General features: G+C 39.1%; 1 protein-coding gene across 2 annotated transcripts in view; it reads right to left on the bottom strand.

Moving 5' to 3' along the window:
• The window catches only part of shakB (Innexin family member shaking B), a 160,043-nt gene that overhangs the window by 60,962 nt on the left and 78,412 nt on the right, over positions 1–20,669 (bottom strand). The window contains exon 2 of one of the 2 annotated variants that reach the window (XM_086839211.1): positions 110–3,685. In XM_086839211.1, the coding sequence (XP_086695337.1) occupies positions 110–474 (365 nt within the window). In that variant the 5' untranslated portion in view covers positions 475–3,685. The remainder of the gene's footprint in view (positions 1–109; positions 3,686–20,669) is intronic. The other variant, XM_086839212.1, reaches the window with a different exon arrangement.

Raw genomic sequence — 20,669 nt, 5'->3', positions numbered from 1 at the left:
TTAAGTCTAGTCCTGCAGGATAACCTTCTGCATCACATCATGGGGAATGCTAATCTCCCCTCGAGCTCTCTACGGATATATATGTTTTGATTTATAGAAGGACACCTACCGTTTTGGCTGGACTATTTTCCGCTCTCCGTGACGGATCGAGGCGTTGGGTCCGTAGCGGCCAAGTAAAGCGCTTTGCGATTGTGATACACCGCCGGCGGCGGAGGCGGAGGCTGCGGTGATCGCTGCAAGGCCACTGCGCAGGGAGGTGCAGGTGCCAAGGGCGGCTAGGTCACGCGGATGGGCGAGCCCCAAACCGAAGGCCGACTGCGAATGCACCGCATAGTCGAGGCCCGGTAGCTCCAAGGAGGCAATCGGATGGATGCGGGTCAGGGAGAGCGTGCTCTCTAGAACCGTGCTGAGGAGTGGGGCGCTGCGCAGGGATCTGAGGCTGCCGCGGCGCGTGAGCGTGTCCGGTTTATACATCCGGGGCGGACTTGAGGGGCTACCTCGCCCCGTTGCCTAATAGCGCGTCACCTCCGGTTGTTTTTTCTTATATATTTTTTTTAATTGTATATATTTGTATTTTTGTTTTTTTTTCTTCTTTTGTATTTGAGGTTGGGTCAGAGGGTGTGGGTTAGAGGTACTGGTTCAGAGAGTTCACAAGTCACTATTCGCGGCTTTGGTGATTTGTAATTGCCGTAAACGGTCGCGTTATCGTCACCACTCCTGCCAGGAGAACGGCGTGTTGGTCACTCGCAGCAGTTGGCTTTATGAGCAATTATGTTGTTTATTGTGCAAAACTCGCGGGTCACGCAACTGCTGCTTAGGGGCCAGCGGCAGTTGGGATTTCCTGATTTCCCGCAAGCTTGTTTCCCACCCTGCTTTCCTTGCCTTGCTGCCTTTCTACTTTTCTGCTATTCTGCTTTCTTGCTTTCGAGGCTTTTCCCACTTTTCTGCTCAATTAATAATTATTCTACCTTGATTTCTAATTTTAAACTGTCTGCTTTTCTTATTTACACTTGCTGCTTGCTTGCTTTATATACTCTCTTTACTTAAAAATTTATAATTTTTCGAACTTGATTTTCTACTCAATTAATCATTATTTTGCTTAGAATTCTGCTTCTTGCATACTTTCGAGCATGCTTTTCATTTGCTTCCTTTATTTTGGTTACTATAATTATCTTTGATCATTGCTTCTATGTTTTTGCTTTGGTTTCTGTTTTGATGCTGCTTCTGCTATCACTTTTGCTTTTCTGCTGATTGAGCTTTGGTTTCTGTTTTTGCTTTTTAAACTAATTTCGCTTCGGCTTTGCTTCAGATTCTGCTTTTGCTTCTAATTCTGCTTTTGATTCTGCTTTTCTGCTGATTCTACTTTCCCTTCTGATTTTGCTTTTAATTCTGCTTCTGCTTTTGCTTTTGCTTTATACCTGATTCTACTTTTGCTTTGCTTCTGAATCTGCTTTGTCAGCTTTCTCCTCACGATCGCTTGCTTTCTATTCAGCTGCTTTTTCGACCCGATTTCGTGCTTTTCCCTCTGCCTTACCGTGCTATGCCCTTGCGTGCTTTTCTCCACCTTTGCCAACCTGCTTTTCTGCTGCTTTGCCTGTCCTTTTGCTCGCCTGCTTGCTGACGTTTTGTTGGCACAAATGTTTGAACAAATTGCTTGTCGCTTGGCTTGGTGTTTGCTGCTGGCGTTTGGGTGTGCTGTCGCTCGTGCTGCTAGTTGTCGGGCTTGCTTGGCTGCTTTGCATACAAGATTTGATTTGTCAGATTGCAGATTGCGATTGCGATTGAAAGCGGACACGCGGGAGTTCCCCGACGCGGCGGGACTTCCCCCGGCCTAAACGAATATGCCAAGTGGGTGGAGCTACTGATATTTGGCTATTGGGACATTTTGGAGTGGGCGTCGCAATTGTGCACAACTAATTGATGGATGGCAACTGGCGGCTGAATGTCACAGCTCGCCCTTAGTTGCCTAATGAGTGCAATTTCGCCTGCATTTGCATTCGCGGCGCCATTCGGCTAAGTGATTCATCGAAAGCAACTCTGATTAATGGCACTTGGCACTAGTCGCTAGTCACTAAACTCTATTCACTAATCAATCCGACGCGCTAATGAGTAATTCATTGAGATCCCTGCAAGAAGTCTACAATTTAGTGGTGAATAAACAGTTTGCTTTGTTTTTATTCATTTAAAGACAAGAATTTGATTGTTTTTACAAAATATAAATCGATCAAGAGATTCTCTCGAATTGGTTGTTTTTGAAATTTAATGAAATACTGTCCGAAAGTAAGCAATATAATATTTCTGACTTGCGCTTACTTTTGGACATTTACTTATTGAAATAATTTAGAGATGTTTGTATTATTCGTTTTGAGAAAACCCTTTACCTCTTATGACTTCCCCGATCACTAATCAAATAATAAATAAATACACTAAGTCCATGAGTGTATGTCTCAACGCCTCAAATGAATGATAACTAGTTTTATAGAGGATTATATTTACAGTTGAAATACTTAAAAATCTATCAATAGATAAATAAATGGAGGATATAGGAAAATCTATGCAGATTAGCTTTTGGTTTTTGATCCTTAAAGCAGGTCTCACTTTAAGTGTAAGATTTCCAATCTTTCAGAGACTTTCCCAATATATATAGATATATAGATATTTGATAGATTTACTGTGATTATGATCTAATTAAGCTGAACTCACTTGTGTCAAATCTAAACGAACGATGATGAACGAACGTTGTTCTTGATAATGGCAATGGCATTGGCAGTGTTGGGGGCGTTATGCTGTTGTTTGTTGTTGGTTGTTGCTTATTAGTTGTTGTTGTTGTTGTTGCTTTTCCGGCTTTTCCGGTCAGACGATTTTCCTCCTGTACGCGGGGCAGCCCTTGGCCGCCCTCTCACCTTGATGGCTTTCCTCCGCTCGATCTGCTGCCTTGCCGTATCTTTTTCCACTGTCGTTGAGAACACTGAACACTGCACTTTTGTTTGGTATGTTTGCCTTTTGTTTTTTGGTTTTTTGTTTTGCTTTTAATTGGTGTTTTATATTTGTTAAATATTGGGTTTTTGGGTTTATTGTATATATTTATGAATCTAGTTTCGACTTGGTATATTTACAGTAATGTGCATGGCTTGATCGCTGGCTACGTTGAGTTGATCTGAGTTACTTGAGTTTCGTTTGATGAAGGGGACAACGGCAATCGAGCACTGGTTGCACGATTGATTTACTGACTGACTGTGTGACTGGGTGACTGACTGGCTGACTGGCTGATTGACTGACTGACTGACTGACTGACTGGCTGACTGGTTGGTTGACTGACTGACTGACTGATTGAACCTACGTGTGAAAACCGCAACGAATCAAATGGGCAACCATTCCAATCTGGTCTCACGCTTGTTCCAGACTGTTTCTGATCCTGATCCTGATCCTGGGTTGCCAGCTCTCTCTCTGGCCATTTGCCACCGAGTCCAATCCATGGTCCACTGCGTCCTGCGACCTTCGTCCTTCGCCGCCCCTGGAATCCACAGTCCGCTCCTCACCGCCGCTCACACATCTGTCGCCGTCTCTGTCTGCTGCCGTCTCGCTTCCTCCCGCGTGACTGTGTGTGAGCAGGACGAGCAGGTGAGCCCCCCCCCAAAAAAAAAAAAACACAAACTTTCACCTGTCCTCATAGACACTCAACGATCTGCAATAAAAGGAGAGAGAAAAGAATATAAGGATAATTGTAGTTTATTAAATATTTATAAATTTAAAGACAAATATCCTTAAAGGAGAATGTCCTTAAATAACAGTATAAATGAGGGAATATTATGGGAATTATTGGACAGTAAAGTTGGATTATTATTTGTGATGCAAATATGATTCAATTCTTTTGAAGTTAAAGGTTTTGCATTCAGCTTAGGTCTTCATAAGGACATTACCCGCTCTCTTTCTTTATATATATATATATATATATATATATATATATATATATTCATATATATTCCTCGATTTTTAACTATTAATTATAAATGTTTACTTTCGTTTAGCTAAATTATTTCTAATACTGTTGAAAGGTTTTGACTTGCAATATGATAATGAATAAGTATCCTGTTTCTCAGCTTGGACATCGATTAATATTTTCCCCAAAGTGTCTGTTGTTTATGATGTTACAAATATTCGATAAATATGAAAATTTCTAATCGCATTTTTCGCTTCTTTTTATTATTATTTTGCTTCTTCTCTCTTTTTTTTGGCAACTTTTCCGTGACCTATCTGAAAATCAGCAACAGAATTCGGTTTTAGGGCAGGGAAAATTACAAACAGTGGGCGGATGCCATGTCCCCCAACGAGATCCGCCCACAGATGCTGCTGTCCACGTTTGGGTCATTCGGAAAAGTGCGCGGTGTGGGGGAGGGGGAGGGTGTGCCGATTTTTCCATCATTTTCCACTCAAACGGGAGCCGAGAGACTCCGGTGGTAGCTGTGGGCGTGGACCGCAGAATGTTTTGAGCCACTCAAATGCAGTGCCCCCATTTTCCCCCCCGCTTTTTCTCAATGTGTGATGTGGGTGATTACAGCCGGAGGGAAATTTTGTGCCCAACAGCAAAAATAATGAAAGTATTTGCTTTGCTAAGCACAAAAATATGTCAAAGTAAATTTCTCTTCTTTTTTTTTCCATGCCCGACCTCCTTTCTATCCTTTTTCCCTGTGTGTGTGTGTGCTTGTGGGGAAAATTGGGGAGTGGAAAAGCGGAGGGGGTTCACTGAGGTCGCGTTGGCTGCGTTGAAATGCGTCGCACGTAGCCATGTAGCAGATTTTCTTTTTAATATTTATATGCCCCCCTCGCAGCGAAAACTGCAGCAGTTAGATACTGTGACTCGTAGTTACTTCTGATATTACTGCTTACGGCTTGAACTTCACTCCGAGAGTGGGGTTTTATTCCCGGAGATACCCTGTAATTCATATGCACATATCCTTAAACATATTCTCATAATTCTCAACAAATTATTAGACTAAATAAAGCGTTAACTTGAACATTTTCCATATCATAATTTCTTTGTTTGTATATTGCTTTGGGAAAACCCTCTCCTCCATGTATGCTATATGTTGTTAGTTTCCCCTAATTTTCCAGGGTATCTGCCTCCTCGATCTTCTCTGTTTCAGGACCCTTAACGTGCTCCTTCTTCTTCTTTTTTTCATTCGCCTCGTTTCTTCTTAATGCGAACTCGTTGCGGCAGTTAAAGTTGCAGCAGAGCTGGCTGAGGCAATTGTAATTAACTTTTAGATGGCTTTTCTGAGTTTTCCCCGGCTAGTTGTGAGGGGGGAAAGCTCCTTTCGGGGTCAGAAAATGGGAAAACTAGTGGGGCCTGGGCTTCTTGCAAATGAAATGCGTATTCTTAGCTTTGGCTTCTTGCCTTTTGCAATTGTAATGAGATTCAAGGAGCAACAACACGCACAGAAATGGTAATGTCAGATAGCAGGGGCCAGGCCAAAAGGGGGAACCGGAAGTGAAGGGGGGAAAGGATCTTCCCAAGGATGAGCCACTCCAAATGGGATTTTGCAGACATTCAGGCAAGTTTATTAGATCATCCCGGAATGTGTCCGCGTGCAAATTATTAAAGATTGTAATGTGAGTGCAAAAAGAAGTTTCTCATATTTTTCCCCATTTTAAAATGGAAACTTTTTCCAACAAAAATGTCTGTCATTTGTGTTGGGGAAAATGCAATTATATTTATTTTTATTATGTGTGTTCCTTTCTCATGGAAATATCTTGTATTTAAATGCCTGAAAATCATTTCGTGTCACTTGGTGTGCTCTGAGCATTATTTAAGGACTCTCTTGTCGCTTGTCGCCCGATCTCGGCGTAAATCCCCTGTGTTCCTTGGCCAATTTAACCCCATCAGGACATCAGGACATCAGGAAGCGCTTTGTCTCGGCGTCAATTGCCCGGGAGCTCCCTGCTGGTGGGCAATGAATTTGCTATGATTTATGTCTCCGTTCGAGAAGGAATTTACATTTGCCTCGCTTTAAAATGTATTCGCCAAATGGCAAATGTCCCGCGGCAGCTGTCGGAAAAAAATAAACCAAACAGCACAAAAAAAAAGAAACGAGAAAAAATAAATAAAACACAGTAAAGTTACGCCGCCGAGGAAAATGAAATCGTGGCAGGAAAAAGACCCATATCATGCCGCTGCTGTTCCCTTTCGGTTTGCGATATGATATATCACGATTACTGCTGACTATTGCTTATTTTGAAATCTGTTCCCCAGACCGCTTTCCCGCATATATATATGTATGTATATAGCCCGATCTTTTCACTGCTTTTCCCCGCTTTTCCCAGCCCAGCAAAACAACATTCTTGCTGCGGCTTGACGGGTAAACAAGCGAATCCATCAATCAACCGCACGTAGAACCCACACAAAAGTGACAATGTGGGTGGCCCCCTTTTCTTTTTCCCAGGGAGGGAAAACCCCTTTTCCTTCCCCAACCCCCAACCCCTAACCCCCTTTTTCCTGTCACATTTCAGCCATCGGAGGGGGTGAGGGCAAACCCTAAATGTACCCTAAAAAGGCGAATTCGATATGCACGCATCGTACGAAATGAAATTTCAGACATCACCAAAAACGATGGGCTGTAAAAGAAATAACTCGAGTCTTTTTTGCCAAAATCACATACATTTTTGAGTAGGTGAAGCGGTCTATTTAATAAAGATCAAGTTAAGTGCACAAAATGGCAAATAGGTTTGATTGTAAGCCAACAAAAATATACACAATCGGCAAGGGGTTTAAATGCTGAGTGACTTGAAGTGTTTGATTAGCTTCTAGCTTATAGGATATGTGAAAATTAATTAGAATTTTATTTGAATTGGAAAAAGAAGGATACAAAATAATTTAGCTATATATGGCTAGAAGGATATAAAAGAAGGATACTTGAATTTTATTTGAATTGGAAAAAAAGGATACAAAATAATTTAGCTATATATATAGCCATATATAGCTAAATTATTTTGTATCCTTTTTTTCCAATTCAAATAAAATTCAAGTTAATTTTCATATAATTATTTATAATTATTAATTATATATATATTAATTATTAATTATTAATGATCAAATTACAATTTGCAACGGTATACAATTCTTGACGGGCGGAAGTTTATTTCGGTTCATATAATATCATAATATTGGAGTGGCAGTGAATAGCTTACTCTCGCCCTCTCTTTCTGTATGCCTCTATAAGCCCTTGCCACTCGCTCTCTTTCTTACTCACAATAACATTGGGTATGCCTGCCTCCCTCTCTTGCAGCTCTAGAGATGCAGCTTACGCTCTATCTCTCTCTGTTCCAGTTCTAGAGGTAGCTCTTTCTCTCTCGCTCTCTTTCTCTGTTCTCTTGACTCGGGAACTATAAATAGAGGCACTTCGATCGCCGCGACCTCAGTCTGTCCTAGGGGTACCTAGTGTTTACATCGTGATAGTGATAGTGATTACCCTTCGACCTAAAAAGTATGACCTGGCCAATGGGATGCATCCGGACAACCAGGAAGGGATCTTCCATACCATAATTACCATGATTACCCTACTTAAAGTCAACAAGATTATAAGTCTACACTGGAAGGAAGTAAACAATGACGTGTCCTACACTGATCTTAGTTTTAATAATGACAATTGTATCATTTACATATTATATTTTTATATCACATACGTACATAGATGCTATAGGCATGTACGAGGCCTTTGTCTAGATTCAGCTCTTCTAGCTATGCATTTATTTTTTAGTTAATTCCCTTATTGCCATGGATCTCATTACTAAATTATAATTTTAGGTGACACAGCACTTTTTATTGATGATATCCACAAGCGTATACTCAAAGTACAGTCTTAATTATTTATAAATTGTTCTCGAATATTTATTTTTTACAATTTCGATAGTTTGAAAACTGATCCTGGCTTCAGTGCCAACTTTTGATACATCATTTTATAAAGGTAATGTTATTTAAATCACAAGCTTATAACACTGTGAAGGACCTTTCGAGACATTTCCGATTATTGATCTACTCAGCTTTTGATGCTGATCAAGAATATATGTTTTAAAAGGTTTCATTACTAATTTGTAAGCCTCTGACTGAAACTATAATCGTCTTCAAGGATGTAAATATGATAAATTTATTACTGAAAGTATTATCTCCTTAACTGGTGTAAATGGACTAAGTCCCAGTTACAAAATAAATCACTAAGAGGAAGACTATTATAAGATATTTAAAGGAGAGATTATCCAGGGTCTGGCGGACAATGGTACGTATACGTGATATTTTTTGTTGGTTGGGGCGATGTTACGTATACGTAATTTTTCTATATTGGATTTCAAAGTGCAAAAAATCCACAACTAAGCCAAAAATGCATTAATTTCGATTCGGAAAGCTGTTCTGTTCTAGTTTCGAATATGTTAATAAATCTGCACACCTAAATTTAATCGCTTTTTCAATATGTTCACAATGAAAAAACGTCTGAAAAAATTGGAAACAATTTTTCACAAGTTTTCTTCTTTCCTTTATAGCTTAAAAGGTTCGCCTATTTATGCTGATCAAGAATATATATGGAATATAGGGTCGGAAATGATTCCTTCACTTCGTTTTAAACTTCAGACTGAAATTATAATACAATTTTTTGAGTCAATATTGCGATCTTTTTATATAATATTTTATTCTGCAAATCAAAACTTAAAAATATCATAACTAAGCCAAAAATCCATTAATTTCAAATCGGAAAACTGTTCTGTTCTAGTTTTGAATAGGTTAATATATCTGCGCACCTAAATGACACTTTTAAGCTATTCGAATTTTTGTCGCTTTTTCAATATGTTTAAATTGAAAAAACGTCTAAAAAATTGTGGAAAAAAAATTTCAAAAATTTTGTTTTCTCCTTTATGGCTAGAGAGATTCGCATTTTTATCCTGATCAAGAATATATATGGATTATAGGGTCGGAAATAATTCTTCCACTTCCTTTTAATCCTCAGACTGAAGTTATAATACCATATTTTGAGTCAATATTGGGATATTTTTATATGATAATTTATTCTATATATCGAAACTTAAAAAACTCATAACTAAGCCAAAAATGTATTAATTTCGATTCGGAAAGCTATTCTGTTCTAGTTTTGAATAGGTTAATAAATCTGCATACCTGAATTGCATTTTTAAAGTATTCCAAATTTTGTCGATTTTTCAATATGTTAATAATGAAAAAACGTCTAAAAAATTGTGGAAAAAAATTTTCAAAAATTTTCTTCTCTTCTTTATAGCTTTAAAGATTTGCTTGTTTATGCTGATCAAGAATATATATGGAATATAGGGTCGGAAATAATTCTTTCACTTCGTTTTAAGCTTCAGACTGAAATTATAATACCATATTTTGAGTCAATATTTCGATATTTTAATATAATATTTTATTGTGCCAATCAAAACTTGCTCAATGATGATCAAGAATATATATCATTTATGGGATAGGAAATGAGTCCTTCACTTGGTTTCAAGCTTCTGATTTAAGTTAATAATACCCTTGCAAGGATATAAATATTCAAATGAGCAACATATTAACCATAAAATAATCAAGTTGTAAAATCTTTTAAGACCCTTCACAAGTACTAATCTGAATAATGGTCCATTGTCCTCTAACAAGAAAAAAAAGGAGACAAGAAAATATGAAAAACTTTACCTATTAAATGACAGTTCAAGAAACGCTTCAATTAAGAATTACAAGAGTTATTTTTGCAAAGCAGACAATGTTGCAGGCTTACTTGAACTTTTAATTTTTTTTCTTTTTGGGTGGAATAAAGTGCGGATCATAAAGCGAATGTCATTGGGCTTGACTTCTCCCCTTCTCCTATCCCTCCACCGTTAAACTAACCGCGATTTGTCAGGATTATTGGGGGTTCTTATGCGAAGGGGGAGATGCCTAAGCAGCGTCATCAATATAAAGTTACCAGCGAAAAAAGCACGGTTTCCGCTACTTTTGACTGATAGACTCGTACTTCTTTGTTCAAGTTTATTATTCTTGGCAAACTGCTTCCACTTCTACTATATTTTCCTCTCGCTGAGCTTGTACTTCCTTTGTGTCCTGTTTTTATTTTATTTTCTTTTTTTTGCTCTTTGGTTGCTGCTTGTTGGGTTCTTGGGTTTGCTGGTAGTGGCAAACTTTTTGTTGCTCGTAAATTTTATGAAATAAAATGGCAATAAAACATGGCCTAAACATGTGTGTGTGTTCGGAGTGGGTGCGTGTTTCTGTATATTCTGCAATTATTTGATTACTTTTGCTCTCGGAAAATTTATTAGCTAAACAAACATGGAAATTCACACACCCAAACACACACACCGAGTCGAGGCTGGAGAGAAACTTTTGCCAAGGCACGTTGGAAAGCTAAGTGCAAATATTGAATTAATCAAATTTCATTCTCCTGTGTGTAATTATTCCTGAGATTATAGCCGCAAACTCTGTATATTTGCACAGAGCAAGAAGTTGCGAGTGAGAAGCTGTGTCTTGAAACTGGGTTTTTCGGGTTTGAAATGAAAGCAACTCAGACAACACCTGAGTTAAGGCTAGCCTGGGAAATGTATAAAATAAACTCTGTAAATAAAAACACAGCATAACTTCACTTAAAATATATTCCAAGCTACTTGCAGCACTCTTTAAAATAAAAAGAAAAACTATTGATATAAATTATTTTTATAAAACAATCATTTTTCCCGGATTACAGCGGTGTTTTCTGGTAATGTCACGCGTGGGGGACTTTTGGGTTTGCCAAAAAGTTTACGATGGGTTAAGCAGGGCTTCAAAAATTTCGTGACTTTCCAGCCTGTGGGATCCCCCATGTCACAGCCCAAAATACCTGATAATCCTCCCGAAACTAGCATAAGTCCTTGGCCACACACATACACACACAGCTAGGCCGAAAATGATACAATTTTGTCAACGAAAATTTGTCAAATCGACTTAAGCCACTTACGGGGTATAAATGTATATAAATGGGGGTATAAATGCGTAAAGGGACGCCCCAAGTGATGCGTCGATAATGCGATTTCAATGAGCATATGCGTTTATCACATTAAAAGACAATTTGCCATATTAAAAAAAACCCAGAGAGAGAGAGACGAGAGGCGGATCAAAAGCATTCGGGACACAATCCTTTTGCCAGGGATTAAGAGCCAGGACGAAAACGAAGACGAAGGCGAAAAGTGGATAGGAAAATCCAGTAAAGGACCGCGAATCGAATCAATAAAATTCAAATTAGTTTTGGGCAATCAGAGTCGAGGCCCATTCGCAATCCCCAATCATTTATCCATTGCCATGGCAAAAAAGAAAAAAGGATTCGCCTCCTTCTGTCCGAAAGTGTTTGTAGCCACTTGAAACAAAAGAAAATCATCATCTTCTGGATCCCCGGTAAGTGGGTCGGAGTTGTTATCCGGACAAATCAAATCAGAATCAAGTAATTTACCATGATTCCTTTGGCTGTGACCGCAAGCTCAATTAAATTAACGAAAATCCAGAGACAACGACAAAATGGCAGGCCACTAAATAGACTTGCAAATGCTCTTACTTACACTGCTAATTAGGCTTACTTGTTTTCTATATATAATTTATAATTAAAATGAACTTGCTTGAAGTAATTTCTTATGTAAAGCCTGATATGTTTTTGCTGCTTATTTAAATATTTTAAATTGTGTTAACAACTCGATTTATCTTTAGTTTATCTGGCAGTCAATTGAACCGAAATAAGCCAGGGAAAGTGTGTGTGTTCTGGCATGGAAAAGAAAAAGGGAAAATAGGTGCTATGGCTTTGTGGTAATATCCTTGATTTTCTACGCTTTTTTCCCCAGCGGAATCCTGACCCCTTCTTAAGCGTAAGAGCGCTTTGCACGCCTTGACGCTTTGTTGGGCTTTCGGCGATTTGCATCCCTCGTTTTCGTCTCGGGGAATTCCCCCCATAACTTGGTGAACTTCAATTTTGCAAACACCAAAACACCAACACCAACATCACCACCAAGACCACCCTTCGGTTCCAGGACATTCCGGCAATCCCTCAGCTAGTTTGTGGGTCATGGTTGCTGCGGCCAAGGCGTTAAGTGTCCTGGATTTATTATTAGATTTGTCTGCCGGCAGGATGTGTGTTATGTCTTCCTGTTGTGCGTGGCAAATCTCAACAAATATGCCTGGCAACTTTAGTTAAAGTTCCCCGAAGCCCGAAGCCAGGGCGAGGGCCCAACCCAATCCAATCGCTAATGTGGTTTGTTAGTTTTTCCTGGCAGCCATTAAAAGGCTTTGTTATGGGATTTGTGTACGTGTTGAAATTTACAAAGTTTCTCCATCTATATTCTATATACATATGTATGCCCGCCCCCCCCTTTTGCTCGCCCAGTGTAATAATCAATTTAGGTGAAATTTTTGCCAAGAACAGCTTTAAGCCCATAAAGCGTTCTGTGTGTATGTGTGTGTGGCATATCCTGGCCAAAACCGATTATGAGCATCTTAAGAGCAACAAATTTGCTACGCTTTATGACCCAGGAACTCTGGTAAGAGTGGCATAAGGATATACGGGGAATCGGGAATCGACAGTGTGTGCTGCACTTTAAGTGTTGCTCAATATTTAATGGTTGCCCGGAAAACAAATATGTTTGCAAGGAGTGAACCAGATGAGTTCCTTTTGCTCCTCCTTAGAGTCTTTTAAATCCAATTGTGGGACAAAGGAAAATAAATAAGGAAATGCCCAAGGAATTGGGTCATGCATCACGTGCTCTCTTGCAAATTCAATTAAAAGGTATTTCCTTTGAGGAATCTATTGAATGCAACCTGTAACCATATAAAATATATGATTCTCAATCTAGTTAAATATAAATCCAAGTCTTGATAAAATCGCAGCAGAATCTTTAGTATTTTGTTTTGTGGCAAACCAGCTAATTTTAAATTTGTGAAAAGCTCAAAGCTAAGGACGAGGCTTATTTCCAGGGAAAATCAGAGGAAAAGCTTAACAAATTTATATTTATTATTTATATTATATATTATATTCACTGAGAGAGAGAAGTCCTGCCGATATGCAAGTCATATTCCAGATATAGCTCCTGTTTTTCGCCTCTGTTTTCTGGATCCCTAATCCTTTTCCCCGACTTACTCTCGCTCCTGGTGTGGGTGTGTTTTTCTCGGCTTTTCCCGTCTCGCCTGGGGTTTTTGGCTTCGGTTTCTGTTTCAGTTTCGTTTTTGCCTATTTTTTTCTCCCTCTTTTTCCTTTTTCGAGCATCGGTTTATTTTTATAGTTATTACACCCAAGCCTTTGTCGTGGGTTGTCTTTATTGTGTCACGCTGCCGCTTCAACTCTTTGCCTTGGAAAGTTAAGGGAAAGGCTGGTGGGGAAAACAACCCAACAATCCGTGGGCATCCTCTCGAGCACCTTATTGTTCTCATCGCCCATCATCCATCGTCGTCGATTTCTTCGCTTTTCTTTTGCTTTTCTTTGCTTTTCCTTGCTTTTCTTTCTGCTGCTGCTGCTGTTGCTGCTACTGCTTTGCGGTTTATTTCTCTTTTTGCCATTGCTGTTGTTGTTTTCTGCTGCTTTTATGTGGTCTCAGTTTTAAAAGGATTAAGCTGTCGTTAGGTTTTCCCACCTCCCATCGTCCTGCCTCCCTTTTTGCCTTTCTTCATTTCTCGATTTTCCGCGCGCTTTTCTTTCTTTGAGTGCGTCTCGACTTTAAGCATCGATTATCCATAAAAAGCTGCAGCAGGCATCGCAAACGTTGGATAGAGATGGCAACAGGATGAGCGAAAGAGAGGGCAGACGATGGTCTTCTTCTGTTGCATCTCGACTGAAATCTATTATTGATTCAATATGCAAAGCAGATAGGATCCTGGGGATATACATGGTCCTGCCTTTTTGCACTGCACTTTTCCACAGGCTTTTCTCAAATAAATTTGCAATCACAGTGTGGGCATACTCTATGGTTAGAGTTAATGGGTTTTTAAGGGTAAAATGAGGGGGAAATTAAACATCAAACCACAATAAAATAAATGGTTAATAAAACAATTTAAATTTAAACAATTTAATAATAAGAAACATCTTTATTTGTATATATTTTTAAACTGGAATGACATAGACTTCAGTGAAGCAATAAACTTTAAAAAGATTGGATAATGCTTCTATTGTCTGTATTATCTAGAATAATATAAACAATGCAATTTCTAGACAAATTTCCCAAGATAATTGGAAGCTCTTACTCCTAACCCCTTTTAATTACCTCAAGCGAGAACCTCTTAATCAATTGCTTCTCTTTTCAATTCAAAAAAACTGTTGATCAAGGTATCAGCCCCCAAAAAAGAATTAAGTAAATATTATACCCTTGCTGAGCACACTCATGCATGAATTTATTCGAGTTGTTTAACTTTCTCAGGTAATCTGAGTTACCTGTCAACACCACGTGAGAAACTCAAACAGAAGGACGAGAGGAACCAGGATTCTTCTTTGCAAAAATCAACACAATGTGGCCAGAAAGTCGAAAAGGTGTCCGAAGGAGAAAAAAACTCCACAAAAAAAATATATATGGCAAAAGGAGAGTTGGGAAAACAAAGCAGAGATGGAGAAAGAAAGCGAAACTAAAGGACATAACCGAAGGACCCCAAAGACAAAAGGCGGCAATAAACCTGCGTAAAAAAAGAAGGGGGAGTTGAAAAAGGGAATGGGTTTTACTTCCCAAAAGGTGTTGGCTGAAAAAGCATATTTTGCTGTTTTCAGGCAGCCAAGCGAAAGGGTTAGGCTGGGGAAATAAGTTGGAAATAAGACCGAAAGGATGCTCTCTATTTAAAAGTTGAATAATTAAGTAACAGGTGAATTTTAGCTACATTTTGATGAGCTTTAAGTAGGCAAACATACCCATTTATACAATAAATGTAAAGGTATTAACAAACACTTTAAATACTAATAAATATGCCACTTTAAAGACTGCTAAATGAGCTTGAAAACAGATTTATTTTGATAAATCACAAGCAAAACCCCATCCCTAGTCGGTGTTTCTTTCTAGAAAGAGTATCAAAAATTGTGCGCAGCGATAAAAAATAATAAAATTTAAAATGTAAAGGGCAGACTCTGGTCAGGTTCGCACAAGATGGGTAAAAAAGGGGATGGCTTTAGCATATTGTGTCACTGCTCGTTTTGCGGCTTGTACGAGTGTGTTTGTGCCCCTTTTGGGGTTCCCCTTTTTTCCTTTTTTTTCGTGGCACTTTTTTTTTGCCCTTCTGCTTTTTATGACCACGTTTGATCGGACCTCTCAGACCCGACCCCATCCCATGTGTGTGGCCAAATTAAATGCCGCAAGAAAAAACGATTGGGGGTCTGAGTGGATTTTTTACCTTTTTTTCTCGCCAGATCTTTTGTTTTCTTTTTTTTCGATTTTTTTTTCGCTTGTCGAGAGGTCAGCGGACAGGTGCGGCAGGTGACATCAGACAGATTGGGTTAGCTTGGGACCTTTTGCAGAGAAAGGGAAAAGCGAGATCATGATGACAGTAAAATGAATAAGGGAAATTCAGGGAAGTTTCCAAGCCTCTTTAAGGTGATTTTAAATAAGAGAACGGAACAAGAATCTTATTTAAGGAAGAAGAAGATCATCTCAAAACTTAAATATGTTTCTGAAATTTCTTTCCTTATGATATCTCAAAAAGTCTTGCCTGCTTAGTTGCCTTTAATTGCTTTTGGGGGGATAATATACAACTGGCAAAATGTGTTTTGCAAAAATGGTTCGTCCTTGGTAGTTTTTCCCGCCCCTTTCATAATCCCCATCATAGTAATTAGCATGTGGCAGGGACATTCACATTGCATATCTATAATTGCCAGATCTCGACCAAGTGCAATCATACTTAATGCAAAATGGTCGGTCAGTAGTGCCCGGCCCTTAGATTTCCATTTTTTTTTTCTATTCGTTTTTGTTGCAGAATTTTCCCAGAGTTTTCCCCAGGATTTAGCCAGGCACTGGCCCTCTTAGCTCCATGCTCTTTGGAGGCTTTTCAATTGTGGCACTCATCTCGGGGCCCTCATTTCATTCACCTGACTGCTGCTGCCGCTGCTGTTGCTGCTGCTGCTGGCCTTATCACGACCTTTTGCGGCCTATTCAGGAGGTTGTCCTTCTGCCCCACGCCTTTCCACCTTTTCTACTCCCCCCTTTTGGGGTGACCTGTACCCTCTTGTGAACCCCCGACACCGCCGTTATTTAGGCACGTAGGCGTGCTCAAGCGAGCGACAGTCGGCTAACACACACACACACACTCACAGGACTCAGCAGGATACGCAGGAGAACATATTTCAGACGGACACTTTAAACCTTTAACCCTGGAACCAAGTGCAGACCGTAGGCAATTTTGCCGGTAACCAACGGCCAAAGCCGCACCCTTTTCATTGGTAGTATATGGAATTTAAAAAATATCATGAACATAAATTAAAATATTATATATATGCAAAAATATATTTTAACTATTGATTTGAGTTAAGGAAAATCTAAATTGTTGTATATTCCAGAAGATATAATGCTAGAATACAGTTTTAAAGCGAAGCTTCTTAGCATTCCTAGATCCTTAAGCTCTCTTTTCTTTTCAAGGACTTATCCTTTTACTCCTTTTAAACTTATTTGAGCCTGTAATTAGTTTTCAATTTTGTTATTTTATGAACTACTTGTGCATATATAAGGGTATTTCCAGCAATCGGTGAAAAGCTTGAGCCTAAACCCCTTTCTTTCTCTCCTCTGCCTGTGTTCATTTCAGTCTCGGCATGTTTAACCCTTTTGCTGGGCCACTTTTATTGCCTCTGCCGCAGGTCACGTGTGTGTGTGTGCAAGAGTGTGTGTGTGTGCAAGAGTGTGTGTGTGTGCGAATTATAAACTATTGTTTACACAAAGCGGAAGTCCTGGGCCAACGTCTGCCATATATGCTTCATTAAATTATGCTTTATTAGCCTTTCGGGACTTGAATATGAAGTAGTACCCGGGGCAGACTCTGGCCTTCCATCTCCAACTCCTTCACTCGCCACTCACCTCATCAAAGCCATAAAATTCAGCGCATGCCTTGGGCCTCAGCCTCAGCCTCAGCCTAAGCCAGTGCCATATGCCGGACGTGGGGCATTTGGCCAAAAAGGGTAACGAGAAATTTATGTTTTTGTCAAGTGATAAAATTTTTAGCTTACACGAGCAGTTAACCGAAGGAAAAGGGGGGACCGGGGGCCAGATAGATAGTGAAACCATAAATTGAAAATTCAATTTCTTCAAATGTGCGACCTCACCTGATTCCACTCCCACTCCCCCCGGCCATTTACGATTTGTTTGGGTTGTGAAGAAGGAAAAAAAGGCACAGAGATGAGAATCCTGGCGAACCCTTTCGGTTCTCGGGGTCCTTGTTTGTCCCCTTGCCTTTCGTTTCGTCATATATATTTTGCGCTCACCCTCAAGCCGGGTTAAAGTTTATTTAGGCCATAGTAATTGGCGTCTGTGAAATGCAAATTGATCATTTTCCGCTGGCGCACTAATTAGTCAAAGTGTCCCACAAGGATTTCGACCGAAGGTTGTTTTGGGTGGAGGGGGGACCCAAGGGTTAAATCAACACCAAACGCAGGACAATGGGCCAGAAGGAGGACCCCATCGCTCAGCGTCATCATCATCAGCTGATTAGGCCGGTCCTGCGACTAGATAAACACGTTCCTAGGCCCCATCTCTCATCGCATTTTCTGCAGCGGCATCAAAAGAAAATTTCTGCTGACTGGACAAAGGAAAATCCAACAGCAGCAGCAGCAGCCGCATCATCCTTCTATGATTTTCCAAGCTCGAGAAAAAGCGCTCGAGGCGAGATCAAGGTGGAGTGTCTACCTTGAGACAAGTTTTCCCATTGATTGATGTTCGTCTAGTGTTCACCTCAAGCGCACACACACGAGCATGCTGCTGATGCGGGGAAAATCGAGGAAAATCTAGGAAAATATGCTAACGAATAAAGGAAAAAAAGAAAGCACAAAGCACAAGCTGCTGTTCTCTTTTGTGTTTTTCTTCTAATTAAGAAACGGCCTTCATATGCAAACGATGAGCGATGACAAACTTAATTAACAATCGAAAAATCAAGAGGGGTGAAAGCAGGCAAAGGACAGATGAGCTTGTCACCGTTATGGCTTAATCAATTCAATGTCGATTGCCCTAATCAAGATCAACGAGAAACTACTCGAAAAATCCAGTCAACAAGGTGAGGCAACAGAAAAAGCAAAAGAGAGAAACTGAACAAAAACTGGGGAAAGGCCAAATTTAAGTGACTTAATCGATGAACCAACAAGTTTGCTTCAACCAGAGTCAATCAAAAGGATATGGATATATATATTCGAGTCAAATGGATCGCTCTAATAACCGATTAGAGCCACTCCCTGTTACAACAGTTACAGCAGAGACTGGGCCAACCCACACCAAAGTCCATAAAAATATTGCAAATCCCAAAACAACTAAATCAGTTTTAAGTTATTCAAGGCAACAAAAGCAAACCGAGCGGAAAACAAACGAGAACCAAATAGCCATTCGGAGGCGAAACAAAACAGATATGAGAGGGGGAGATGCCACATATACATATATAAATAACAATATATGTAGGTGCAATGCACTGGGAGAAAATCATTCCAGAAACATGAAAATAGATTATACTTGTATGAAATCAATCAATATAAGATTAAGCTTTACATATCCATACAACAAATTTATATAAGCAGTTTTTAGAGTTGCTAATTTTATCATGTCCTTAAGGTTTTCAGGGTATGAATTTCAAACCTATACAAGTGCAAGGCACTGGAAAAAAATGTCTCTTCAAACAAGGCAGTAAATTCAATCATTCAATATAATATTTAACTATATATATCCCTATAAAAAAAATAATATAAACCGCTTTTTGACTTCCTGATATTATTATATCCTTCACCCTTAGATTTTCAGTGCATAAATACCATCAGATTTTCCTGTAGCTGGGGAAAAATCAGAGTGTTACTCATGCTGGACTTATCCAGAGTGAATTTCCATCGCAAGCGTTGGCAAATAAATTTCGATAGGAATGGTAAGGGGAGATATATATTCGGATATAAAAGCCACTGGACAACACTAAACTCCATTGGATTCCCTAGCAACCCATGTAGATATATACATTTATCTCCCAGCGAAGCATACATGTGAATTCCTAATCGATTTGCCAGCGAGCAAATAAAAAAAAGGAATAAAGTGAGGCGGGGGGGAGAAAGCAAAACTGAAATCAAATTAAATGAATTATTTAATGAAACACAAAAGCCGGCATGCAACAAGATTACACGATTATGTGAGTTACGGTCAAGAATGTTTTATGAATGTTTATGGGCGCGTAAAATCTATTACGTCACGATGGCGAAGAGCGTCCCGGTTTATTGTCGCAACGGTCGTAACTCAGAGGAGGCCACTCCATTTTACAACACTCCACTGGGCTCAGAAGGACCCGAGACTTCGTCTTATCCCTGCCTCTCACCTAATAAACTGCAGTTTTGATACTCTTTGGTGGGGTATAATAGTTATTGGATAAAGGGTTAAGGGTTTAAATTTAAATACAATAAGCTAATGGGTATTTAATATAATATTTGAATATAATTTTGCAATAATATTCTATTATAAAATGCAGAAAATTGTATTATTTCAAAACCTCTTCTAAATTCGCATATTGCAAAAAGTGTAGCATACTTTTTTGGGCTCCCCTTTTTTCGTGAGTTTCAAAGCCCCGCAAATAACACTTACTTCTTTGCAAATAAAATATAATTATTTAACCTCAATTGCAGTATTAATTATTAATTAATTAATTATATATTATTAATTTTATTAATTATTAATTATATAAAATAAAAAAATAAATAATTTTGAGGATATATTTACTCTATTTTTGGACCAATTGACACTTCTTGAAGTTCATTATATTACATTACCCATTAGGAATAAATAAAACATGCTTGATTTTAAATGACATTTGCCAGAATTTATTTGTAATATCCTTGAATCCTTGCTCCTTCTCCTGCCAATTACAAACACTTCTCAGTTGGTTTAGCTTTTATTTTCTTTTTTGCCACCGCACATACAATCGTTTAGCAACTCGAAGAATTCAAATTCCTGGCCAAATCGAAATATTTCTCGAAGGGTATTCCGGCAAATGCCATTCCGGTTTTATTTCGCCGCATAACTTTCCCCATCCCTCTTCCCCCTCTTCCAAAGCCAGAGTCAAGTTGGGTATATAAAATAAAGATGACTTTCATGTGCCTGCCATGCATATAAATGATAAAAATACATGCTAATGTCTGTCTGGGCTTTAACTTTTTGCCAGGATGTGGCTGGGCATGCCATTAATATGTGCGTGTGTTTATGTGTCCTGGGAGCCAACTAAAGCAAAGGCTAATGGCATGCTTAAGTTTCAATTATTGGTAATAGAATTGCGAAGGAAATTGAGAATGACTTGGCTACTTTGGCCAAGGCTTTGATTTCACCCACACTCGCTCTCTTTATTTTCAGGCTAATTAAAGGAATAAAGGACGAAAGGCATTGGTTGAACACACATCCATCTTGGGTCTCTTGATTGATGCGTTCTGCGACAAGTTGTGTTTTTGAAAGCAAAAATTAAACAAATTCTGAGGGAGCTAGAAGTG

This window comes from Drosophila serrata, unplaced genomic scaffold, assembly GCF_035046125.1.
Source record: "Drosophila serrata isolate PLE 108 unplaced genomic scaffold, ASM3504612v1 contig_362, whole genome shotgun sequence".
NCBI lineage: Eukaryota > Metazoa > Arthropoda > Insecta > Diptera > Drosophilidae > Drosophila > Drosophila serrata.
The sequence above is the reverse complement of the archived record's forward strand: the minus strand, read 5'-3'. Positions and strand labels throughout refer to the sequence as shown.